General features: G+C 38.5%; 2 protein-coding genes and 1 long non-coding RNA gene across 3 annotated transcripts; 1 reads left to right on the forward strand and 2 right to left on the reverse strand.

The window, feature by feature from the left end:
• Nucleotides 1-1,510: 1,510 nt before the first annotated feature.
• Nucleotides 1,511-9,018, reverse strand: LOC148970760 (uncharacterized). Its single transcript, XM_089124066.1, has 5 exons — nt 8,961-9,018; nt 8,750-8,799; nt 5,164-5,377; nt 4,805-4,879; nt 1,511-2,510 (listed from the first exon to the last, which is right to left on the reverse strand). The coding sequence occupies exons 2-5, from the start codon at nt 8,762-8,764 to the stop codon at nt 2,446-2,448; spliced, it is 369 nt and encodes a 122-aa protein (XP_088980192.1). The 5' UTR covers nt 8,765-8,799; nt 8,961-9,018; the 3' UTR covers nt 1,511-2,445.
• Nucleotides 9,019-18,024: 9,006 nt separating this feature from the next.
• On the reverse strand, nt 18,025-20,081 carry LOC120488661 (uncharacterized). Its single transcript, XR_016147858.1, has 3 exons — nt 19,993-20,081; nt 19,098-19,122; nt 18,025-18,734 (listed from the first exon to the last, which is right to left on the reverse strand). It is a non-coding gene; the product is annotated as an uncharacterized LOC120488661 (long non-coding RNA).
• A 2,150-nt stretch (nt 20,082-22,231) lies between these two features.
• Nucleotides 22,232-26,273, forward strand: LOC148970761 (uncharacterized). The gene is made up of 3 exons (XM_089123656.1): nt 22,232-23,049; nt 23,432-23,746; nt 25,952-26,273. The coding sequence occupies exons 1-3, from the start codon at nt 22,314-22,316 to the stop codon at nt 26,056-26,058; spliced, it is 1,158 nt and encodes a 385-aa protein (XP_088979782.1). The 5' UTR covers nt 22,232-22,313; the 3' UTR covers nt 26,059-26,273.
• The last annotated feature ends 1,461 nt before the right edge of the window (nt 26,274-27,734 follow it).

The raw sequence follows: 27,734 nt of genomic DNA on the forward strand, positions 1-27,734 counted from the left end.
GAAACATCATAAAATGATATTTATACACAGGAAAAAAGAACAATAACAAGGCTAAATATCTTCATAATAGTTCTTCATAATACCTAAAAAATGTTTTTTTGTTGTTGTTATAAGTCTGAGGGATGAATGAGGTAAATTCAACAAGAAAAAGAGGAAAACTTAAAGGAGAAAATTTTGGGGTATAAAATAAAGAAATTAACTACATTTTCAAGAGATGACGATTTTCGGGTTTCTTAAAAAATATATATCGTTATAAGAATAACACTGTTGGTCACATTAGTAGGGTTTAAAATATAACAACTTAAAGGAGAACTCCGGCCCAAAATGAACCTTTGGTCTAATTACACATTGCTATCTAGTCAACCGTTTTCGGAGATTTGTTTTCATGATTGCCGAATGTAAATAGTTTTATCTCTAAAAGTTTAGCCTATAACGCTATATAATGCTAGTATATGGGGCATAGAGTAATGACAAATAAAAATCGCTTGTTATTACCACTAACAAGGCTCAAAATAGCCCCACACCAACACGACAGCATAACAAGGATCCCTACATTCAAACCGAAGCATTGAGAACGTTGTTAGTGTCCATAAAGTTTAATAAGAAGATATTTTATACACACAGTCAACTTCGCGAATACAGGAAGAAGCCATCTTTGAAAAAAAGTCTCTACCAGTCGATGAACTGAGCAGAATCTCATAGGGTCCGTTGTTTCCAGTAGAAACACAAACACGAACCGTTTTCTTCTCTTCAATATGTACATGTAGACTACTGTTCGCGCTCACCTTATCACCTTATTCACATCTCACCGGTGGACATGGAACGGCGTTCGTAGATCGACTGGTAGAGACTATTTTTCCAAGATGGCTTCTTCCTGTATCCCTATATATAAAAAACTTTTGCTGATAATTTACTCACCCCCATGTCATCCAAAATGTCCATGTCATTCTTTCTTCAGTTAAAAAAGAAATGAAGGTTTTTGATGAAAACATTTCAACATTTTTCTCCATATAATGCACTTCAGGAACCAAACGGTTCAAGGTCCAAAAGACACTTTCAGTTACAAACTGCAAACTGTTCAAAGGGCTTTAAACAATTCCAGACGATGAACTGTCTTATCAAGCAAAACTATCGCTCATTTAATAAATAAATAACAGTTTAAGTTTTATCAAATCAAATGCTCACCTTGCTCTGTTCTGTGACGCACGTTGTGACTCTCCTGTTCATTAAAATAAACAAATCTTTTTCCGAGTCATTTGGTTCATTCAACGAACAAAGCGAACGAATTGACTCAAAAAAAAGATTTGTAAGAAACATATCACAGCATTCTACAGCGTAATCTAGCAGCCTGTAGTTTACTGTAAATTAACGGGGACATTTTTCTTTAAAGATAAGATAAAGGTCTTTAGAACTGATAGGAAAACGTAGGATTTAACCTGAACATTTAGATAATGAAAGTTATAATCCGCTTTCAACATCACCAGTGATTAAAGGAAAGATCCTCAAAGCATTTAAAGCAGGCAAAGTTATTTATTAAGTCGCATGTTTAAATATACAGACAGAAGAAAAGCATTGTTAAACATGAGTGTAATAAATGCCAACACCGAAACCAACTGACAGGAAACCAAAAGATGAGGCAAATGCATGGTGATCAAGAGGGGGAGAACATCAATGCATGTTTAAGCAATAGTATCTGTACATTAGGGTACTTTAATGTCTCTATTAAGTTAACCACCATTCATTTCAGTTTATAAGCTGTCAGATGAGACCAACCATGGCATAGTTACATATTAGAACACACTAACTAAACAGTATGTAATTGTAAGCATATGTCCTGTGAAGCAAGTGGTGCAGACCTGTCATTGAGGTGCAAATGACTCTGTCTCTCCCGACACAACCATCCTGTGCCTGGAGTGTCCCAACAGTCCTCAATCAGCATATTGATGAATCCCTTGCACTAGATCATTAGCATATACTGTAATGATGAAGGCCATTGTGCCATGTTTAATTTACATGTATACCTTTAAAAGTAGGGCAGAAAAGAGTTCTGTCCATATTGGCTCAGCCCTGCAAATTCATAAGACCTCACTTGTACAAAATCATAATTGTTTTGCTAAATCGAGGTGTCAAAGTTAATGATCCCTGTGCTGTTAATAAAACATGGTTACATCAATAAGTAATTTACCAAATCGTCTTGAGTGTACGGAACAGAAATTTGTGTTCTATAGAGTCGAATGCTTAATAAAAGTTAAGAGTCCAGGGTAATCAAATCGGGATCGTGAGACGAGAATCAGTGTCGGGATGGTCAGGTGAGTGGCAAACATAACCAACAAGCAAATGCTAACTCACAATTGGAAACAGGCAGATGTTCACTGCAATGCAGAGAGAGAGAGGCGATCGGTAAACCTGAAATCCAAACTCCAACACCAGTAACAGCCCAACTGGTCAACAGCAACACAACAGTTTGGTGAGAATGGATCCTGGAGAGGGACTGCGAATGGCAGCACAGCCTGAAAAAACATGTCAGATTAATAAATAAAAACTAGAAAAGAATCAAACGGTATGTGAACAGAAAAAAGCACAGAACACACTGCAGAGAACAAAGAGGAAGGAAGTATAGAAATCAAGGAATAATGGAAGACAGGTGAGCGCAAACAAACAGACACGCTGAAACACAAACTGGGGTGTGTTTTCCAAAAGCATCGTTAGCAAACTGGTTGCAAGTTTGGTTGTTATTAGCATAGTTCAACGAGTCGGTGTTTTCCAAAACCATTGTTCTAACAAACATTCGCAAACAGCATCGTAAAGTTGTATGTTTGGAACGACGGCTCTCGAGTTTCAAGATTGCATGGCATGTGGACTCAATAAATCCTTATCTTGAGCCAAATAAGCAAGCTGACATTCACTACAACCTGTGTCTTTTATTTAGAATACATACAAATGACATTTACGTCTTTTAGTTTGTCAAGAGATTTAAAGCAACGTTTTTGAAGAGTGTGCATGTGCGAACATGCTCTAGTACGTAAGAATGAGCCTATGATTGAATCTGGAAATAGAGCCCCAGACAGCAAACTGACATTGAATCAACGTGGAAACGACGTCTCTCATGACATTGAAACAACGTTGATTTTGCTCATCGAATTAACGGTGAACCAACGTCAGACGCGGCATTCTTCAAAGCTAAATGAAAATCGAAAATTGGTTTGCTTTCATAACGTTGAAACAACGCGTTGATTTCAAGTTGATTTTCCGTTAGTTTTGAAAGAATGACGCGTCTGACGTTGGTTCAACGTTAATTCGATGAGCAAAACAATGTCAGATCAACGTTGTTTCGATGTCATATTTCCACGTTGATTCAATGTCAGTTTGCTATCTGGGGCAATGTAACTGAGAAAAATTTGAAATAGTCCTCAGATACCATTTCTGTGATTTATAGCAAAACATCTACCATTAATTCAATCGTAAACAGATTCATTAAAATAAGTTCCCTATCGGTCAGTCAGTACAACGTAGGTCATGACTGACCAATTGGAATCTCGCTAGAGAGGACAATTTACTTTGAGTGAAACTAAAACAAGCCAATGCAAAAAGCTAGTGTGCAATCGCAATGCTGCTTGTTAAATATCCAGGCTGCGAGGCTGCACAGCTGATGCAAATGATTGCACGCCAGTGTGCATTGGCTTGTTTTAGTTTCACTCAAAGTAAATTGGCCTCTCTAGCGAGATTCCTATTGGTCAGTCATGACCTACGTCTCCGTTCCCTCCCTCAGGGAACGAGGGTTACCATATGTAACTGAGACGTTATAGACCTTATTCAGAGCAGCGCCATGACAGGTATGAAAGTGAGGCTGTGAGGGATAGACTTACCGTGTTTCCAATGGCATCCGCTGTAAAAAGCTGAATAAAGCGGCTAGATTACCTACAATTTTCCACAACTTACATTGTCGGGAGTTTTTTGTCAACTGAAATTTCTTGGAAAGATATTTTTCCAGTGTTTCATGAGCAGAACAATCCGAAAACACATTAAATAACAGTACAGCCCATTGAAGAGATGCAAGTCTATCCCTCACAGCCTCGCTTTCATTCTCATTAAAAATCAAAGATGGCGCTGCCGTGAATAAGGCGTATTACTTCACCATCTGCGTGACATTAACCAGCGTAATTGAACGATCACTTTTACGACAGTATGGTTTTGGGAAACAGTCGTGACTAGCTAGTTGATTTCTTCAACGATTCATCGTACTATGGTTGAGAAGCAGCAAGTTACGTCATTGTACGGGAAACACGCCCCTTGTAACGGTCACCAGGTGGAGTGCCCTTGAGAGGGCACTCCACACCAGATGTTCATGTTTCACTCACAACCACATTTCCCAGAACTCACTGCCTGGATTCATCATCACTGATCACATTCATCTGTACCTCATTCACTGATTGCATTCACCTCTGTCTCATCCTGTTAGTCTGTCTCTATATATATACCTGGTTTTCACATTCACTTATTGCGAAGTCTTGTACTGTGTGTCTGCATTTCTGAGCGGTTTCCCGTGTTTGTTTGTCTGTTTTTGACTTTGGATTGTTCTTGGACTCTGATTATTGCTGCCTGCCCTGACCGCCTGTTTCTTGGATTCCTTTTGTTTATTCTCCATTGTCCTGTCTGCTGATTCTTGACCCTGCCTGTACGACTATTCTAAAATAAACTGCATTTGGATCTACAAGTCTCGGAGCAGTTCACAACACCCCTGATGTGCATGGACGCACATGTAAAACAGAAACAAAACAAGAAGAAAGCAGAAGGGAGATCAAACCTGTGTTCTGACAGAAGAAGGAATATGGTTCTGCATCAGGCTCGTCTCCCGTTTGATTATACCAGCAACCGCAATCTGTCATTAAAGAGTATCAAACACTTACAATTGACATAAAGATGATGCTTTATCAAACATAATAAATCTCAGAGTAGGGGAAATGTAACAAAGGTCACAAAGGCTCTACTATCACCTTGTTTATCAGTTTCTTAAAGTTTTTACAATTTTCATGCATCAAAGGACACATCTTCTGTTTTTTTCTGCTTTTTTTAAAGAATTATTTTAGTCATTTTTGCTTTTACTGTGACTTGACTGTCATCATATGCATCAGTCAAAATGTGAATCAAAACCATAATTCTTACTGTTAGGTGTCTCTGATTCTCCACTGTTGGGTCGCAAAAGACTCTTTACTCCAGACTTGTTCAGTTCTTTCTCCTTTTTTTCCAGTTCCTTCTCCCTTTTGTCCAGTTCCTTCTCCCTTTTGTCCAGTTCCTCCGCTCTTTTATCCAGTTCCTTCGATCTTTTATCCAATTCTATCGCTCTTCTTTTAAGATGTTCTTTCTCGCTCTCACTTGACTGCGTGATGTAACATTAAAGGGTTAGATCACCCAAAAATGAAAATTAAGTTATTAATTACTCACCCCCATGCTGTACCAACCCCGTAAGACCTTCGTTCATCTTCGGAACACAAATAAAGATATTTTTGATTGAATCTGAGAGCTGGATCAGTCCTAGATAGACTGCCTAAGGGACTGGCTCTTGACGGCCCATAAAGTCATTAAAGAAAAGGTTTAAATATTCCATGTGCCTACAGCGGCTCAATTACAAGTTTATCAAGCGACGAGAATACTTTTTGTGTGAAAAAAACATAAATAACGACTTTATTCGACTATTCTATTACTTCCTTATGGGCGCATGCGCGAGAACTGAGACGAGGACGTTCTTCTCCTTTGACTACTTTTTGTTACCGGCTGCTCACCGCTTAGGAGTTTTACTGCCAGCGTATAGATTTTATCTGTTCACAGGTACACTGTGTGTTAAGTTTCAGAAGTTTCACTTTTTTCATTTTAAATAGTGTGTAATGTTGCTGTTGGTGCATGAACAGTATCTGCAAAGTCGCAGCGCTGAAAGTTTAGTGTAAGCAGAGATATCGTCTTTTAAAAATCAGGAACTACAAAAAATCACTTGCCTACAAAACGACTCGATTGGGACTACAGCTGGGTTTTAGGCCCCGTCCACACTACTGCGTTTTCGTTTAAAAACGGAGAATTAAAACGAATACGATCTCCGTCCACACCAGCGTTTTATCTGCGTATTAGAAACGATCTCCGTCCACATTAAAACGACTGAAAACGCGGATCACGTGACCATTCACCAACACTGGGCATGCGCGTGCCGGTGTAAACAGTGAATGACGAATCAGGGAAGGATACGTCATAACTGATAACACCCAATCATAGAGCCAAGCGTCAGCCTCTGCGTCAGCGTTTCTAAAGTTCTCCGTTTTGTATGGTTTTGTCTCGTCCACACTAAAACGCCCTCCGGAGATTCAAAACGCAGCTCCAGCGTTTCTAAACTTCTCCATTTTAGGTCTTCGTTTTTCCCGTTTTAGTGTGGACAGGAGGTGCAAACGTTGCAAAAGGTCTCCGTTTTTAAACGAAAACGCAGTAGTATGGACGGGGCCTTAGACGTCACTAACCCACACATTTGCATCAACCCCTCCCTCCGGAATATGCAAAAAAGGGCATGGGCATATTTCTGCGGGACGTCGAGTGTGTTATGTTAACCTGTCAGGTCTTCTGTGTTCGAGCTTCCCACGGACGCTGTACTTTTATGTTTTATTATGTTCCTAAAAATGACTATCGTAATTTAGCTCTCTGTGCTGCGCATTTTATGGAAAACAGCTTCCAGAATCTCCACGAGTTCAATGCCGGATTCAACAAGAAACTGTTACTAAAACATGAAGCAGTTCCGACTTTAAAACAAGAGGCAGCAGTTGTTGGGCCACAACCTGTAATTAGGCCAAGACTTCATCATTTTAAATGTATTTGCATGCATAATTATATAATTGCATGTTCGAGGACAGAGGAGAGCGTGGGTGACAATAAAGGTGAAGTTTATGAAAAATAAGACTTTTAAAAAAAGAAAAACCGCAAATACATGTTATATTTCACCCCATAAACACAATCATGCAAAGAAAAAAAGCTAGTTTTCTGAAACGGTTGTTCATTATATTGATAAAACAATTACGTAAAAAATATATTCAGTTATATTAAATGTTTTATCAGGAGAAAACCGTATCTCAAAAGCTAACGAGCAGCAGTAGCATTTTCAAGTAACAACGTATCGAAATTCTTATAATAATAGGAGAATAGAATAATAATAATTAAAAAAAATGTACCATTCAGAAACGTTTTGTGTTTGGGGAGTATCTGCTTGACTTCATCGCCGCTTTCTGGGTCTGAATCTGGCTCAAACTGATACCGCAGTATCTACACCATTATTTACATGAAACATTCACCCGTAAAGGTAATGGGCGTGAAGTTTCCAGACAACGTGCACTGCGCAGTTTAGCCAATTACAACACACCGGCCCAAATGAACCAATCTGAGCCCATTTGCCTGTTTCTGGGGGAGTGGTTTCATAAAATCAGGATGTAAACTGGTTGTTCAAATGACAGAGGAGAAAGTGGCTTACAATAAAGGTGAAATTTATGAAAAATAAGACTTTTAAAAAAAAACATATATTGCACCCCATAAACACAATCATGTGAAATAAAGGTGAATAAAGGTGAAACTTATGAAAAATAAGACTTTTTGAAAAAGAAAAACCGCGAATACATGTTATATTGCACCCCATAAACACAATCATGCAAAGAAAAAAAGCAGTAAACCACCCCTTTAACAACATAGTTCAACAACATGGCAATTAACAAAACCATAGTTCTAACAAACATTTGCAAACAGCATCGCAATATGTTGTGCAAGAATAAACGTTAGAAGCAGAATTTCTTGTTTTTAAAACACACACACACACACACACACATATATATATATATATATATATATTACCTCATTTTTAGAAGTATTAAGATGGCAGATAAATCTGTATATAAGACTCCGTAACACAGCTTTAAATGTGTGTGGAATTTTTAAACACAGCTTTAAAACTCCCACACTTACAAAACATTTCACTCGCTCTATGCCATCTAGTGCGAGTGAAATGTTTGGTTTAATTTCTCACTTTATATCATTACCACGATTTAGCCTGTATCATCATCATATTACCCAGTCCTAGAAAGCAGATTTGCCAAACACATTTGACTAGCTTGTTGACAAAACCAACAAACTATATCAAGACTGGCTAATGCTTTAGTCCTTCATGTTAAATCTGAACAAAGTTGTGTTTTAACCTTAATCAACAAGTATTAAACATGGCATTCTAACTTTGTCTCATTCCAGAAAATTCTCTCAACCGATGCAAGATGACAAACAAAGTCATAGGCCACTTACACACTACAGTTAAATTCGGTTGTCTGTTCACCTTTTAGTGATTAATCCCATTCTGTTGAGTAATTTCCAGGAGTGATAACTGCACAACCAAATTAACTAAAAATTGTTTTTGTGTGTCTGTGTGTGTGTTGTTTAGTCTATTCCCTTGTCATAATATTTTATCTCTTCTGAGAAACACATTGTGTGAACGTGTTTTGCTTTTATGCAATGTGTCCGTTTTTTAAAATATTTTTTTCACTGATGATCTGACTTTTTTTTTTTACACAATGCATCTGCTAAATGAACAAATGTATATTTGAAGTACCAAATTGAAAGAAGCAGAATTAATAGGATATCAAAGCAACTGCATTATAATGTGAAATACTTATGACGTTCATAAGCTGCATTAATATGTTAGCTGTGTCAAACTTTTAAATGGAAAATATATATGACTTACATTTGCTGCCCCCATTTTCTTCTGAGGTTCGGCGTTGTTTTACACAAAATCTAAAACAAACCCCATTTGAAGAAAGCATAAATGTAACTTCAAGAATCATCATATGACTATTTGCAAAAAAAAGGACACTTTTTAGAGATTGGCATTTGAATATTTTTTATTCTGTAAAATCAAAATGAAGTGAAAGTAAGTAATGCTGTTTCTGACCCACCAGTATTCACCAAAAAATGTATGTGTGTGTTCATTTCAAACTCTCACGGTGAAGACAGACGCTCTGCTGAAGAACCTCCCCCTAGAGGTTTAGTGTAATCCAAAACCAGTCAATAATGATAACATTAAAGCTTTCAGTTTGATCACATGATCTTTACATTTTGCCCAATTCTGTTTTTCAGGGATAACTGTAGAAGTGTGAATTATTCTACATCAAAAGGAACTGCTATGTGTTACACAGAGCAGTCATGATCTTTTTTTATTGAGCATTTATACCTTATGCAGTTTTCAATCGACAATGAAAGAGAAGCTCAATTATTTTTTTATTATTGTACATATAATTCAAAATAAAAATAAAAACAAAAACAAACAGAGCGGAAGGAGAATATAGTTCCCTTTCGTTGTCACTCCGAGTTCCGTCGGATGACGACGGATGGAGTTTCGCTTAGAAAGCCTATCAGCTTCACCTCTTTAAAAAACTTCACCTCTTTACAAAAAGAAATGCCATGGGTCTGCGGAATTTGCATAGCGTATCTCCGCCTTACCTCGTGGGTATAAAAAGGAGGACCCTGCAACATGCAGATGTTTTCGCTTCGGAACCAAGTGCATACTTCACTCCCTAAGCCATATCTCTACAAATATTACCCACTTCAAGACGAGCTTCTCTCCAGGTGTTGGTGTAACGGCGATCCCAGATAGTTTCATATTACCTGCAATCTGTGCAGTGATCTGCCAGTGTTTGTGTTTTCCCTGGTCGCTTCAGCACTCTGCAGAGTTTTTCCCCTCTAAAAGAGCAGCACGTGGCACGTCTTTTTAAAGATGCATCACTTGTGCACTTCTGGTTGTGGTCGACTGCTTTCTGACTCTGATGGGAACAATGGCTGCTTTGTGTGTTTGGGCGCTGCAACACCGAGGGGACATCTGTGGTTCGCATGACCCCGCTGGTTCAGTTCTTAGAAGACTGGCTAGAGATTCCCAACCTGTCCCGCTGGGTCGCCCGAACCATCAGGCTTGGCTATGCGATTCAGTTCGCATGGTCTCCTCCCCGCTTCAGAGGAGTCCACTTCACTATGGTCGGTGGCAATGACCCTGTCATGAGAGTGGAGGTTGCCACCCTACTGGCGAAGGGTGCGTCCCTCCAGACGAAATGAGGTCTGGCTTCTACAGTCCCTACTTCATTGTCCCCAAGAAAACCGGTGAGTTATAACCAATCCTGGACCTGCACATCCTGAACCGCTCCCTCCACAGGATGCCGTTCAGGATGCTTACGGCCAAATGCATCTTCGAGTGTGTGCGGCCACAGTATTGGTTCGCAGCGATCAACCTGAAGGACGCCTAATTCCATGTCTCCATTCTTCCTTGACACAGAGCGTTCCTGCGGTTTGCTTTCGAGGGAAAGGGATACCAGTATGCGGTTCTCCCATTAGGGCTAGCCCTGTCTCCTCGCGTCTTCACGAAGATTGTCGAGGCAGCCCTTGTGCCTCTCCGGCTACACGAGGTTCGCATCCTGAACTATCTCGACGAATTGTTGATCCTAGCTCATTCTCGAGACAAGGTTTGAAAACACAGGGACCTAGTGCTCCGGCACCTAGACCGTCTGGGCCTTCGGGTCAACTGCGGAAAGAGCTAATTTTGCCCCGTGTAGAGGATCTCTTTTCTCGGTCGCCATGTGCGCACAGCTTACGAGTGAGTGCGCACACTCACTGCTGACTTGCCTGAGACAGTTTGAGGGCAAAAGGGAGGTTCCACTGAAACATTTTCAGAGGAGGCATCTGCTGAAGAACCTCCCCCTAAACCTCCCCCATTTTTTCTCATGGGGCATATGGCCTCCGCAGCCGCTGCGAAGCCGGTCGGCATGGCTTAAAGGCACGCTCCGAGTCCCAGTGACTCCAGCCTGCCATCAGACCTTCACCCCGTGGTCGAACCTCAGCTTTCTACGGGCCGGAGTTCCCCTAGAACAAGTTTCCAGGCATGTTGTTGTCTCCACAGATGCCTCCACCATGGGCTGGGGCGCCATGCTGGAATGGACATGATGCTGTGGGCTCCTGGACAGGACCCCAGCTCCTATGGCATGTCAATTGCCTCGAGTTGTTGGCAGTATGTCTCGCCCTGCGAGGGTTTGAGGGTCAGCACATACTAGTCCGATCAGACAATACCCCGACAGTAGCGTACATCAACCGTCAAGGTGGTCTACGCTCTCGCCGTGTGTCGCAACTCGGCCGCCACCTCCTCTTATGGAGTCAGAAGCATCTGACGTCTCTTCGAGCCATTCATATTCCGGGAGTCGTGAACTGTGCAGCCGACGAGCTCTCACGGCTTCAGCCTCTCCCTGGCGAAATGCGACTCTATCCCCAGTTGGTGAGGCCTGCATAAATATGCGTTTCCCCCACTGATCCTTCTCGCACAGACCCTGTGCAAGATCAGGGAGGACGAGGAGCAGGTCATTCTGGTTGCGCCACACTGGCCCAACCGGACCTGGTTCTCCGAACTTGTACTCCTCGCGACAGCACCTCCCTGGCCAATTCCTCTGAGGAAGGAGACGGGGCACCCTTTGGCACCCTTGTCCTAATCTGTGGAACCTCCACGTGTGGCTCCTGGATGGGACGAGGCAGGTTTGAGTACCCTACCACCAGCGGTGGTGGCTACCATCACTTCTGCTAGAGCGTCGTTGTGGTGAGCAGGACGGCCAAGGGTCGCGAGGCCCGTGGTGCGATTGCTAATGAGCAGCACCTGTGAAGCACACCGGTCTTGCATCTCTCACGGAGGAGCGGAGCCATAAAGGGGGAGCGACAGAGTGGATGATCGAGAGAGGAACAGGCCTGCTTTTGTTTGTGTTTTATATTTTATTTTGGTAAGCCAGCAGTTGTCCGCGAGGGGCTGCTGGCCGGTAGTTATGTTTTATTTGGGTAGTAATTTGTTTATTTTGTTTAAAGAAAGTTTTATTTTCGATTGTCATCCGGCTCCTGCCTCCTTCTTCCCTGAACCTTGTTACACTGGTGCCGAAACCCTGGAAGAGGGTTTAGACTAGACACTGACTTTAGACTAGTTTTTTTTTCTGGTCAGTGGCGCAATTGTTTTCTGGAACTGCAAAATAGCACCAGGGATTGTTTGTGATTGTTTTTTCCTCTGAACCGCCCAGGGAGCGCAGGTTCATTCCCTAGTTTGCTTTGCTGACATGCGTCTGTAGAGGAAAAAGTCCGCTTTGCACGGGTGCAAAATACGAATCATACATGCATCGATGTACAAAGTCTTTTTTAAGTTCACTTATCTGTTCTAAAAATCCGTTCAAAAATGTGATGACGTCATACAATAGCAGAATGCCTATAATCTATATTAAACTTGGGGAATCAACAATAAAATCTATTTTGATTTAACGACAAGCAGGTGAAAGAGACACATTTAGCCGTTTAGCCCCATAGACTCCCATTCATTCTGCACTCGCCCGCGATCACCTGAATTCTAATGGAACTGCAACCAAGATGATACACAACGGGGCTAATAGGAAGTGCCAAGGCTCTCCGTTAGACAGGCTCTGACAGAACTAATAACAGGACTAAACCAAAATCACAAAGACAGGGGGAAACAAGATCACAAAATAGAACTTAAACGCATAGAAACATGACAATAGTAGCCTATATTATAACTGTTCCCGCAGAGTAAAGCTAATGGTGATTCATAATAAAGGTTGTGTGAAATGTTAATATTCTTCCAGGCTATGCTGTGCGATTTGCTGCAAGCCTGTTTCAATTCTAGCTAATGATTGTCATTTTTTATCTGTATTTTAGAAGGATATATCAGACATAAACTGAAAAAAATGGGGAATACTTTTCCTCCTGTTTTCGTCGAAGTCCTCCGTATCATCAGCCAATTCATTTAAAGTCTGACTCATTTGTCTTACGCCTGCAGGGGAAATGTGGGTTCGGTTATCAAAGACTTGATATATATGCAAATAAATTCCCTGTCATTCACATCTAACCAATCATAAAGTCATTCCAATCCCACTGAGGTAGATCAAATCCTTCAAGGTGTGTGCTTTAATCGACTCCATACAAAAGAACTGCCATGCATTCGTGGCTATGGTCAATGAAATTACCCACACGACATGAACCAACATGTTAAGCATGTAGCATTTTGCCAAATGCTATAACAACTGGAAGGCGAAGATGTGAAATAAAAAACTGTGATGCTCGGGATGCGTTCTTGCATGCCTGCATTCCACTTTCAGGGTGTTTAAGAATAAGATCACATATAGGCCAAAACTTTTCAATAATACATGGGTTCACACATTTTATAAGGATCCTGTCAAATTGTGAAGAATGTGAATTTTACAGTTAATAAAAATGTTATTTCATTCATATGAATGATAAGACCTGTTTTGCACATGCTGAATCAACGGCACGCACTTATCTCATGGATCACATTCACACTGCCCATGTGAGCAGCATGAAGCTGTAAAAAAACATATCATTTAAACATATTTAACTACGCACCCTTTTGTCAATTCAGGTTTTTCTAAAGTTACATCAAACTGTTTGACAAAATACAGTTGTTATTCAGGCAACAGTAACATGCCGTCAAATAGCAGTTACACTATTCAGTAAATCTGACTGAATCCAGCATGCTTGTTTGTAGTCTAGTTTGTAGATAAATTAGCATTTAAATGTAAATCACATCTCATAATATAAATTATATATCATAATTATAAAGTCTGTAATAAATCTTAGTGACCAACTCCATATAGAATTTTATAATTTATGGCCATTATTACCTCTTTCCCCGCCACTGACCTAATTTTCGAACTTTCCGTGGTTTCACTGTTATACGGTAGGGGTCACGATGCACGTCCTGAATGATTCTGCAGAGTTAGACGCGTTCCTGGGTCAACAAGGGAGGTGCTTATGTAAAATTGATCAACCAATCAGATTCATCGCGTGACATTCCCGTCTCTGCTTCATTTCACAGAGGAAAGAGCAATTTCTATAAAAATACATAATTTCAGATGTGTGTCTGTATATACTCAGTGTAATGTATTCATTTAAATTTTACGATGAAAGAATTACTAAGCTAACATGAACTGAACTGCTCAAATAAGGTGAGAATCTCCTCGGACCGCAATCGTTTCGTCATCCAACCCGGTATGGTGTTTTCCCCGTGATCGTATCATCAGATCTTTTCTCCCGTTGATGTATACTTTCCCCTGCATTAGTTTAGCGCAGTGGTTCCCAAACTTTTTGAAAGCAAGGCACCCCTTTGTAGTTATTTTTTTTCCACGGCACCCCAACCCAATTAAACTAAACAAACATATGTAGCCTACATACATAGGCCTATATACAATTAGTGATGCCGGTAAAGAATTAGTTAGTAATGCGTAACTCTAGTCTGAACACTTTTTTCAGTAACAAGTAATCTAACGCGTTACTATTTCCAAACCAGTAATCCGATTAAAGTTACTTATCCAATTTAATGTGCGTTAATATTTTTGTCATTTTCTTTAGTAGAAATGATGGCTGTCTGACATGCTATATGAAACAGAAATGTGTGTGAGAAGGCAAAATCAGACACACCCCTTCCAACTCCTTCCTGACCAAATCTAATGCTACCACATCTTTAAATTATAGTATTATTTTAAATTAACATTATAAAATATGTAGACCTACATCACAAAACTAGTTGAGGAAAAATAAAAAAACTTGAAATGTAAATTCTCAGAAAATGCATTTAATAGCAGTATATTGAAACGTCTTATCCATGCCTCCTTTAGACATTTGAAAAATATCACTCCACACGCGTTTATATTCAAGGGAAAAACACATCCGTTATGGATATGTGACACACAAAACAACCTTTCACTTTTAGGTGGCAAAAGTGTAAAAAGTACTCACTGGAAAGAAGAGTTGGCTCATCTCCACAGAACATAAAATATCAATTTTGTCTTATTTTTCGTGTATGTATTCATGAGGGATAAATAATGTTACGTGAAAGTTCCCCGTTACGGACTTGACCACTCTGAAAGCGCCTCTGAAGGACTGCTTTAAAACTTTCACATCAAACATAAAGCATAAAGCCTTTCATTAATGTGAATTTCGTTTTTTGTATTAATTTTATCTTAATTTTAATAAATGTTTAATCGACCAATTGTCTGGATTTAATAAAGAAGTAGCCTAAATACGGTATTTAACGGACAATAGATAGTCACGACACGGCGCCGGCATGGACCCAGAGGAAAATAAAATCTGAAAAGAGATCTCCAAAAGGTTTCATTTATTTCTCCTAGACAACTTTGAGATCCATATGACACCAAACTGAGACAAAGGTTTATTTCTCCTGTGTCTCAGGCTTTTCTCTGGAGCAACAAGATGCACTAAATCTCAATTTAGTCTCCTTTTAAGTTTCAGAAGAGATCTCAACAAGCTCTAATATAATGCTCAGAGTTTCTCAACTTCTGTGTCTCTTTGTGATCTCAGACAGAGAAATCAGAGAGTTCTCTCCATGAACTCAATATACTCTCATCCCAGCTTCAATTCATGCATCTCATGCTAAACTCAGATAGAGCAAAGGAAGAGATTTCCACAAGTACTCATTGAATTCTCAGACTTGGATCACTGTCTTGGTTGTTTCATATCATATGATTAATCCACATGATTTTTTTAATATAATGTATTACTGTATGAATAAATTAATTGTAAATCTTTTATTTTAGGCTGCAAAGACCCTCTTCTTTTATTTTATTTTCTATAAATGATTATAAATAAATAAAAATATATAAATGATTTTCTATAAGTGAAATATTTCACTGCATGTAATTCAGTAAAATAATTTTATTAACCACACAAAACACATTGTACAATAAAAGCAGTAATTTATTGGTAACTTGAGAGCAAAGTTACCAAAATTACAATTTCTACATTTCAGATTTATCAAAGTTTAACTGCCAAAAACTCATATCATTAATACATGTAATGTTGTATATTCAGATGTATGCATCTCATCTTAGCCCCAAAGTGACCTTTTTGAATGACAATAGATTTGCCCAAACAGTTGAGATGGCATCACAGTATAAACTATTTGTCCATCAACATATTTCACATTTTCAGTAAGGATTTTCAACTAGTTGGAAAAATCATGGGCTCTTCTGTTCAAAATAAGATCATATCTTTGACTTTATAATATCTTTAGTCCCTTTCAAGTTTGTTAGGGAAATGTGCAGCAAACACAATACCAGGCATTGAGGACAAATCAATGAACATCAACTTGCCCAAAATACTTTCAAGTCCTACCACTGTCTTTCTCACAGGAACTTCCAGGAGGCTAACAATATGGAAACACGTTCCACCTGTCAAAGTATCTTGTAGAAGATCTATGCTTGCAACTGCAAATTCATTCAAAAATGCAAGTTTTATCTCATTCTGACCTTCATTGGGTTCTTTGTAGGAACACAATAATTTAATCTGTCCATATTTGATCTGCGCACCATCAGAAAATAACACTGTGTAATTGTTTCGTCTTTTGGTTTTGACATACTGCTGGGAAGTGTAAATTATTTTCCCTATTTGAGCTCTGTTGTATGCTTTGACGACATTACTATGTAAAGCGTGACCAAGAAACTGTTCCAGAAGAAAAATATCATCAGTTTCAAGACATCTATTGAATGATGCCCCTAACATGGCCACAATATTGACAACATTACTTGGTTGATAACTGCTATTTGTCATTCTGGCCAAAAACTCAGTAGTTGCTATGTTCAGCTTTATGTTTTGTGTGATGTTAGGGAGAGATTGTATAGTCTTTACAGCATTTACCATTTGGGCAGGTATATTCTGGGTTCCATGTATAAGACGCAGCAAGTACCCATTTTTGTCTTCAAAGTGAAAGCAAGAGTGTGTCCACAGAGGTCCAAGAGCTCTCACACTATCAGCTAAATGGACAAGTAAGTGTAAATTGGCTGTCATGTATCGCTCACCATAGAGTCCACTCATTTGAGAACAGAAATTCAAGAGTAGTTTCTCAGCATGATCTATTTGAGCAGGGGTTATTGACTCCATCAGAAGAATAAAGATTGCTTCACTAAGGAGCAGGAAATGGTTGTAGTACAGCCCTGCAAGGATGCCCCGGAATACAACTGGCCCGAAAAACAGCAAAATGTACCGATACTCAGATGCTTTAAAGAACATCCTGTGAGAAGACACAGAACGAGGGAATCGAATCATAAATGGTGGCCTTATTTCTTTGAGACGTTTGTCAACTTCTTTGATTGATCTGACCATACTGAATGCACATCGAGAGAACTCTGTGGAAAACCACAAAAACATCAATAGACGCATTACTCCCAGTAGTACAGAATGCATGTAGTCTATACCTGTGCCCAAGACCAAATCATAGCTTGTTAGTCTGCTGAGAAACGTAGGTCCCTTCACCCCACGAACAACGCTGTTGGAATCATAGGCCATCCTGGCATAATCTACAAACCCCTTGTGAGTACGAGGCGGGCCTTTTGGATCTGTCTTCTGGAAAGGAAAGGCATGGACATGGCCTCTCTCTCCAGTCTTCACTGTTTGACCTGGCTGTTCACACTTTAGACACCCAAAATGTCCATTGAATTGAACAGTATTAAGTACCAAAGCTTTTGCAGGCAAATCGCAGGTTCCTGCAATGGTAAAGGCTTTGCATATGAAAGGTTCTTGAGCTCCTGCAAACTGAAGAGAAACTCCTTCTCTTTCAATTTTGTTCAGAGAGCCACACAGTGGTTCAAGGAATGTCAACATTGACGGCTTTGAATCCCCAAACCAAACACCTGCAAATATCATGTTTTCTCGTTTCGTGCGCTCAACAAAATTTAACTCATTTATGACACAATAAAAAGGCCAAACAGAAAACTTTGAAGACTTAAAAATGGGTATGCCGTCTGTGTTCCACATAAACTAAATGTTTCTGGAATCACTGAGAGGCCCATTGCAAGTACTAAATTTCTGATAGGTTTTTCCGTCATATATTTCTTCAATACTGTCATGAGACTTTTTATGTCTATTAAACCTAAACTTCAGTTTTTCTTCAAAACCTTCCTGAGCAAACAATCTCTTCAGTTGTGCTTCAATGGGAACCTCAATGAAATAGGAGGTTGATCCCTCCATCAACACATTGGCTTTACAGGTTTTACACTGGGTGTCTGTACTCTCAACAATCATGAAGCATGAGCTACAATATTTGTGCAAAAGCAGAGAGGAGGGATCATCAAAAAACTGTTTAAATTTGTGTAAATTTTTAAGACACTCAGTCTGTGTATCAGAGGGGCAGTGCAGAGATATTAATGTAAGCAAATCACTGAGAGCTTTTCCTGTTATTTTGTGTCTGTTTGCAAAAGTCATTATGAGGAGAAGACTCTCTGCAACAGAAATTGGTGCATTTCTGTACAGTGGATCTACAGTGTTTGTAGAGCTTTCGAGTTCTGTTCCCTCCTCTTGGTTAAGCTCAAAACTGTCTTCAAATGATAGGTCATCATCAATTGAAAAGTCTTCATCAAATAACGCATTGTCATCTAAAGTCCCTTCCTCAACATATTCAGGTAGAGGCTCAGGAAATGTATCCATGTAAATAGGCTGTTCAGGCTCTGATTCAACATTAAGAGCAGAGTGATGCATCTCACTTGTGTGTCCATTGCACTGGGATGGACAGTTGGCGTAATGGATGTTACACACATTTGTGTTTGAAGAGTCTTCCAAATTAGCAGATCTGGTCACTTCCTCGGTGCCGCAATCATCTGACCTCCAGTTTGTTGCTTCTAGAAAAAAAAGAAAAAATCAATTGATTAATTTGCTTTTACTTGACTGATGAATTTATGGCTTACTAGTCTCAACATGTTTATTTTTCATTATACTTATGCTAAACACATTACTAATGAATTACTAGATTAAAGTGTTATAATAACCACCTGAGCTGTTAGTAAACCCTTGACAAGGTTTGAAGGTCTCACTTCAGTAACAGTGTTTTATTGGACTCATTAACTTTTATTTGAATTAATGCTCTAGTCGATCAAAATTTTAAAGCTTTGCAACATGCGATTTCCACAATAAATAAACTACATGCCATCTTGGAGACTGAAGGAAATGGAGTTGTGATTTGGACATTTTTGCACATATTTTACCTCTATTTTCCTGTCCGTGTGTGTCCTGCAGAAAAATGAGAATGATAATACATTAAGCATATTTAAGACTCGCATGCAAATTTATAAGACATTCCTAGGTTACAACAATACAGTATATACTGTAGGAAATCCTGCAATAATTCTCCCCTCATGGGGATTAAAATATACATTTTATTGGATCTGTTTAAAAGAGGTGATTTACTTGGATGGCCATTTTGAAAACTGTACTTTTCAGACATGTTCTTGCTAATCCCACATATAAAGGTGATCTTAACAGACTGTCATTTCAAACAAATATTTTATTGTTATATAAAATTATTGAGGAACATTGTTAGAACCATGGAGCTGATGAAATGTTGCTGAGTCATAGCAGCTACAAAATATATTTTATTTTTTAGAAATTACCTGAAAGTCACACTTCAGTAAAAGGGAAGTTTTTAAAATATGACTTTGGTAAAAGCTAGTTACTGACATGAAAAAGACTTTAGTAGAAGTATTAAAGTATATGATATCACAGTAAATGTACTTCAGTTTCAAAAGTGTAAGTAAATTACATAATATTTACATGTATGGGTTGGTTGATTATGTCCTGGCCAATAATTAGATTTGTTATTGACCTGAATCAGTTAAGTCATTCATGTAAATTAATCTAAAATGTGCTGTTTTGACTCTGAAGCTTCATGTAATCTGTAAAGCAAATGGAAACTATAGTTATCAGATAAATTTGTAGTAAACATGAAAATATTATTTTTCCCTAAAATAGAGGAGTGGAAATATCAAGTGGTAAGTTAACCAACACCTCAAATGGTACATAAATACATAACTTGGGTGAATGTGCTTATATTCAATCACTGCAGATGACAATATAAAAACAATAAAATGTAAATTTCCCAACCTTTCTTCTGTATCTTTTGCAAGTAATTTGCTGGCTCTTCACCTTTCTCCTCCAGCGTGAGTTGTACTTCTGCGCCATTTTTTTTTAGCTCCAACTGTATAATACACACACACACACACACACACACACACACACACACACAAATATAGAAGATGCTCTTCTTTGATGATGGTGGTATAGACAGTGCAGTCTAATACACAGTGTTGTTACACTTACCCCCCTACTATCAAATGTATCAGTAACCTCTATGGAAGAGCAATATTGACTGGTGTCGGGGGCTGCAGGGAAAATAACCTGTGGTTGACAGAAAAAAGGTACAGATAGTTCATAAAAGGGCACAAAATATATTACATTTATTCAGACTGAAAAGGGTTACATTAAATTAATAATTATACACACGTGCAACCTTTCCTATTAAATAGAAATTGATTAACAAAGTTGACTAAATTATGATCATAATGAAAATGATCGCAGTGCAGTTGTAACATTTATTAGCTGGTACAGAATGCAAATGGCATGTGACAAACATTCACTTATTTTACTAACCATTTCATTATTAGGGTTTCATAAAGTTATTGTAGTAAATGAAAACAAACTTATATGACACTGACTGGCGTACAAGAACAATAAGTTAACTGAAATAAAAATAAAACTTGATTTTTTAATGTAAAAATAAAAAAAATCAAGTAACTAAAAGATAATGTGCTGTACATTTACAAAGCTCAAAAAAACCTTAAACTACAAAGAAAACAAAGTTTATTCTATTATTAAAAAGTCGCTGTATCCACTCACCACTTATAGATGCTGCACCGCCACCTTTGTTTTCTTTTTTGAGCTTCAGTTGGCGCAAAAACCCAGTGAACCTTGAACCTTACGTCAGCAGAAGAGCGCCATCAGTCACAAATGCTGCATCGTCATTGGTTAATTCACAGTGGAGGGGCGCTGCTTAATCAACGAGGTTTAGGCGCGCGTTAGTTAACGTATGAGTTGCAGACAGGCCGAGTCAGACGGAATGGAGGAAAAAACAGTTGCAGGACTCAAAAGAAGGTAAGCAACATTTTTATTTATTTTTTTTAAAACAGAATTTAGGTACATTTTAAATGGCGAGTGTATCCGGGTTCTGATACTCTCTGAAGAAACTGGTCGTATTTTGTAGTTGGCTTGCTAGGAAGGCCATAGAATTAGCTCTCTGCAATAAACATCTTTATACAAAAATATATTTCTACATTCAGCGAGGCCTATACATTCTCGAAGTTACATAAATTGTGTATGATTGGAAAAATTTGATCTCGTGCAGTGAGACACCAATAATTGAATGTGTTGTAATTTTGTTTCTTTTACAGAATGAGTGCAGATACAAAACTGCCCAGAAGAGCGCGAAACCCTCCGAAAAAGATGAGTTTGTATGAACCAGACAGCTCCCCCAGAGATAACCAAGATGGTAATTGAGTTATTTTACTATGCTACGGGGCTTAGCTAATTTTGTTAAGTATTAAAAAATGGTTATTTTAACGTATTTTGGACACTTTAAAAAATATTCGTCAGTATTTGGTCTCCTGGATTTTTTTATAAATACTGTATATTGGTAGCTGGCACAATATTGATTACAGGAATTGTCATGAAAAAGGAGTATTTGTATATTTTTGTGACTGAATTTTGCGAATTATCTCAAAATTTAAGGGATAAAATAATTTGTATAGGAATTGCAGCTCAAAGTTCTTTGCAAAAAATATCTCTACGCCATTCTCTTCATAGACAATATGTAAAATAAATAAACAAACAAATAAAATATGTGACAATTAAATAATGAATATGTGATAATTAAATAAAAAAAAATAGAATAGAGAGTGCATAAATCAAAGAGTTGCAGAAGTGAATAAATTTGAAAGTGCTAAAAGAATAAAGTTAATCCTAGTTGAAGGCTAAAGTGAAGAGGTAATTTTGTTGCTTTGCTAAAAGTATTAGAAATAAGACAATAAAGATATAGTAGCATGTTTAAGATTGATTAGAATATGAATATAAATTTAAGATTGAGAAGATTGATTTACACTGATTTACTCACAATCTCCTTTTTGTTTACTTTGTGTTCATTTTCAGGACTTTTTGTATTTTTGACCTTTGAAGATGGATACACAGCAAAGATTTTTAATCTCTGTGATATTCTAAACAAAGATGATAAACCCATCGCTTGCTTTAGAGATCTGACACCAGGAGAAAAAGTACTTGCAAGATGGTCTGACAATAAGTTCTACAATGCTACTGTAGACTTCATTGGAACAGCTGACAAAACGGTGGATACCAAGAAGGCGACAAAGAGGGACATGAAAAAAAGAGATGCAGCTGCACAAAGATTCTACAACCTTCCATTCCTACCTCAAGCAGGCCAGTCCACCTCTGCACAGGATCACCCAAATACTGTGGACCAAAATGCCATTCAGCCTCCAACAACCTGGCCAGTGTACCAGCATCCACCTACAGAGTCATTTCTACCTGTCCAGCCACAGTACCAGCATGCAACTGCCTGGCCACAGTACCAACTTCCAGTTTCCCAGTCATCACCGAATAAGCCACAACATTACCAGCATTCACCAGTCCAGTCGCTCAACCAGTATGGAACTACTCTGTCTCCAATTCCACACAATTCCAGCCTTTCGCAGTATTCAAAGCATTACCAGCCTCACACAGCACTACTCGCACCTTCAGACCAAACACAACAGCAGCCTGTTTTGGCAGATTTGGATCAGCGAAGACAGCCACCAACTCCTACAGCCAAAGAAAGCTTCCTCCAAATGTTGCAAAGTCCTAATACACATCAAAAACCTGCTGTTCTTGGGGACCAGAGCCAGACAAGCACATCTGTACATGAGGCTTCTCCAAGCTCATCTGCAGATACTGTAATCATCGAGCGTGATCCAATTCCAGAATATGGAGAACCATGTTTCAGTTCGTCTGAGTCAGCAGAAGACAGATCATGGAAGCCATGCGAAGCATGCAAGACAGAGGTGGAAAAATTAGTGGAGGAAAAGGCCAAACTGCTTGATGTGCTGTGTGGTATAAGTAAGTATGTTTTGTCTCTCTGTTGCAATTACTTGTTCTTTTAACACTTCTTTTTTTTCTCAAACAGTTTTTCGAACACACCTAATATCTATTCAGAAGACTTGTGTAAAAAAACGTGGGTAATAATCTAGTGTATTAAAATGTGCAACATAACATTGTAATTATGTTTTTATATTGGTATGTTTAAAGTTCTACTACATTGTCTTACTACTTTGGACATTGGGAGTTATTTGATGCTTAAGCTAAATCTTAAAAGCTTTAAACAATTTGGTAAAACTCTTATCCAATCATGAAATCTTTTGGACTTTTTAAAAACTTTTTTTTTTAACTTTATAAATGCTGCTGTGTCCCTGTAAGGTAATATACATCTTTTGTGTCATAGGTGGTGAGCACCTCGAGGCATTCAGAAGTTTTCTGGACAAAGTGGAACAGATCCAACCTCAGGCTGGTGTTTGGGCTCCAAAAGGCAGATCTCGGCAGCAGGAGCTATATCCAGGAAGTGGCCTCTTCTTGTCCTCGACTAACCTGGCTGCAATCCATGCAACCGCAAAGAAGGACTGCCTTCGCTTGTTCCATCTTCTTTTTGATGAATTCTTTACGGCAGAGGAGTGCAAGAATGCGGTGGCATTTGGGAAACATGGAAAGGTGCCAGATGGGAAGAGAGTCCTGGATAGGTTCAAAGTCAATGCTATTCTAAGTAAGTATGTGCTCATGTGGTTGTTAAAGGGATAGTTCACTTTGAAATTAATTTTTGGTATGTTTTATCTTACCTCAAGGGCATCCAAGATGTAGGTGTCTTTGTTTCCACAATAGAAGTTTTCAATTTTGATATTTTTAGGTCAAACCGTTCTTGTCTGTCATTCATATAATGCAGGTCTATGGTCACCACCTCAAAGAGCATGCACAGAGAAGTCCAGATTAAACATGATTTAATGACTCGTGAATGTAAGTACACATTGATGGCCTAAGACACGAAACGAGCGGTTTGTGTTAGAGAACGAACAGTATTTAAATCGTTTTTATCTTGTGCAACCACAGCCACGTCTTACTGATCTGAATCAGTTGTTCAATGTCCAACTGAACCGAACCAGACGGGCTCTGACCGAAATGAACCATGTCCAACGTTCCGCCTGAAGTGATCCCTTGCGCGTGTACGTCACTCATTGTTTACACAGAGATTTCTGAAGTTTTGCCATTCACTGTGAAGATCTAAACATATTTAGATACACAGGAAATAGCAATTGAAGATGATATCGATATATCTAAATATGTTTAGTGAAAGGTAAAACTTCTGAAATCTCTGTGTAAACAATGAGTGACGTAGACGCGCGAGAGATCACTTCCGGCGGAACGTTGGACATGGTTCAGTTGGACATTGAACAACTGATTCAGATCAGTAAGACGTGGCTGTGGTTACACGAGGTAAAAACGATTTAAATACTGTTAGTTTTCTCACACAAACCGCTCGTTTCGTGTCTTAGGCCATCAATGTGTACTTACATTTACGAGTCAATAAATCATGTTTAATTTGGACTTCTCTGTGCATGCTCTTTGAGGTGGTGACCATTGACTTTCATTATATGACTGACAGATAAGAACGGTTTAACCTAAAAATATAAAAATTGAAAATACTGTGGAAACAAAGACACCTACATCTTGGATGCCCTTGAGGTAAGCTAAAACATACCAAAAATTAATTTCAAAGTGAACTATCCCTTTAACAATTTGTGGAAAAAGTTGTGAAAATTCATAGGAAAAAATGTGTTGGCGGTTTTAGGTATAACGATAAAAAACCCCTAGGTGTAACGATATTCCAACCAAACCGAAAAAACGCGATACAGAACTCATGATTCGAATCGTGATACTCTCATTGCATACCGAACACACCCGCCCCCTGCTACCCCGGCCCCGCCCAGCCCGGCTCAATGGACCTCATGTTATGTGTACTGTACACAACGAATTCAGTTTTGTAGCCTAGCCACTATTAACCACTAAGTAAACGCGATCATCTCTTCCTCAGTTACAGAATGGACACCTGAAGGTATGTTGAAAGATACAGTATACTTACTGAAAGGCATCATAACTCGTGTAATCGCTCAATCAGTGTTTCAGCAGCGGAAAGACGTCAATAAAACAGCATAGCTTGTCACTAGCATTATATTTACCTCAACAGGCAAGTGATTCAGTGTCCACAACTTTGTTTCCTATAAATGAACTCTTGCACTAAATAAATGCATTATGTTAGCCTATATATTATATTTTACTTAACCTGTTAATGATGTCTTTATTATTTAATGTTTGTTTAAAATATCTTTCATGAAAATGACAACTGTGTAAATTATTATATTTCAAAAAGTTAATGCAAAAACTGCCTTATGTTTAGTTTACATGTTTTCATACAATGTGTTGTGCGTTGATTATTATATCTAAAAAATGAATAGCATCTGAATTTAGGTTAAAAGTCTAGGCTACAACCTTTAATGTTATAGTAATGTGTGGCTCCCTATATAGTTTACAGCATTAGCAGATTATTGTTTTAATGCTTGTGAAACGTTTAATTGTAATTGAATGAATTTCAAAGACAAAGACCATTTTTTTTCATTAAACCACTGTTAAAAAAAAAAAAACCGAACCGAACTAAACCGAACCGAACTGAGATGTCAAAACCGTGGGGAAACCGAACCGTCAGTTTTGTGTATCGTTACACCCCCAGTGGGAACCCAATAAGCCATATATACCCATATATCACATAGCTACTTTAAATGTTATGATTTTGCTGCATTTCCTTATGTGATCCATTGAATTTTTGTCGTATCTGAAAAAAGTTGTCAATACTCTTGTGGTAACTGCGGTTACTCAATGCAATCTGTAATTTGTGCTTTATTTTATTTTATTCTTGCAGCTTACGTCATGCGCTGTAGTACACTGGATGGTTGGACACCGGTTGAGAAAAGTAAGGTCAAAAAAGCCTTCATAAACAAATGCCGCATCAGGGCCACAACACTATAAATACCGGATGGGGACATTTGGATCAGACATTTGTTGAAATGACAATGTTCACAAAAAGTCATTGTTTTCATATTATGTATGTTGGCGTCAGAGACTCAAGTTTACTGTTTACCTGTTTACTGTCAACCTGGCCTGCCACTGCTTATAACATTGTTAAAATTGTTACCGTTTTAAAAACAATTAAAAACAAAAGAATTTTACGACAACAAAAAAGCACTTTAATTTTGTAATGACCATGTTTAACTGTCTTTAACAGTTTTTGAACAGTTTTTGCTGTCTTTAAATTTGTTAATGTTATTTTGATTTAAATAAAGATTCAGATTCAAATTTCTTTATTTCTTTACTACATCAGCTAATCTACCATTTGCTATAGATTTGTAAAGCCTGATGGCTGTAGATAGATCCTCTGTCTGTCCTGCAGTGAAGAGAGAGTACCATTCCCGTCAGTTGTTTCTTTGGTCCATCAAGATGTTCTGAAGTGGATGATCTGTGGTGTTTAGAACGGTGAATCTAGTCTGGTAGGAGGAAAAGGTCTTGATTGAATTAGTAATTCATGTGTGTGCGTGTGTGTTTGTGTGCATGAGAGGGAAAGTGAGCAAGAGAGACTCGGATATTGCTCCATAGTAGCTCCAGTAGTACTCATTTTCTTTTTCAAAGGAGAAATAAAGGAGTCATTAAAAACACTGAATTGAGTTTAGCAAGCCATCTCATTTTAGTCTCAGATATGACTCCCTCTGGTTATTCTGTCTCACCTAGTGAATTTTAGGAGAAACATATGAGAAACATTTTAGACAAAATAGAGATTAAAATAAGGCTTAGATGAGAATCTCAAATTTGTCTCCTAAAAGCAAGCTCTGAGCAGTAAAATTTTCCTCTGTCTCACCTATTGCTCCTAGTGAATTTTAGGAGAAACATATGAGAAACATTTTAGACAAAATAGAGATTAAAATAAGGCTTAGATGAGAATCTCAAATTTGTCTCCTGAGCTATAGAAAAGCAAGCTTTGAGCAGAAAAATTTTCCTCTGGGGAGCTCGTCGAGTCATAAATTAACCGAAACACAGCTTACAGTATAAGGTAGGTCTACTTGCCTCACACACCAGAGAAATATATCTATAGAAAGCTCGAAATGTCTACTTTTAAACAGAACAATTCAAAAAGAAAGAAAACAGACAATTCTCTGTTTATGTAATCCGTATGAAATGTGCATTTCTCTCTGGCGCATATAGCCTGGGTTGCGTTTCCCGAAAGCATCGTTAGCCAACTATGGTCGCAAGTTCCGTCGTTATCAGCATAGTTCAACGATTCAGTGTTTCCCGAAACCATCGTTCCAACGAACATTTGCAAACAGCATCGCAAAGTTGTGTGGTTTGAACGACAGCTCTCGACCTGTGGTTAGAGGCATCGTTTCTATATTGCAACACATTTGGAGGTAATAAATCCTTATCGTGAGCACAATAAGCAAGCTGACATTCAGTACAACCGGTGTCTTTTATTTAGAATACTTACAAATGTAATTTACGTCTTTTAGTTTGTCAAAAGATTTGAAGTAACGTGTTTGAAGAGTGCGCATGTGCGAACGCGCTTCACTATGTAAGAACGAGCCAAATATTGAGTCTGGTAATAAAGCAAATCAACTGAGAACAATTAGAAATAGTCCTCAGATGACATGTCTGTA

This window comes from Pimephales promelas, chromosome 19 (genome assembly GCF_988280905.1).
Source record: "Pimephales promelas chromosome 19, fPimPro1.hap1.1, whole genome shotgun sequence".
In the NCBI taxonomy this organism is placed as follows: Eukaryota; Metazoa; Chordata; class Actinopteri; order Cypriniformes; family Leuciscidae; genus Pimephales; species Pimephales promelas.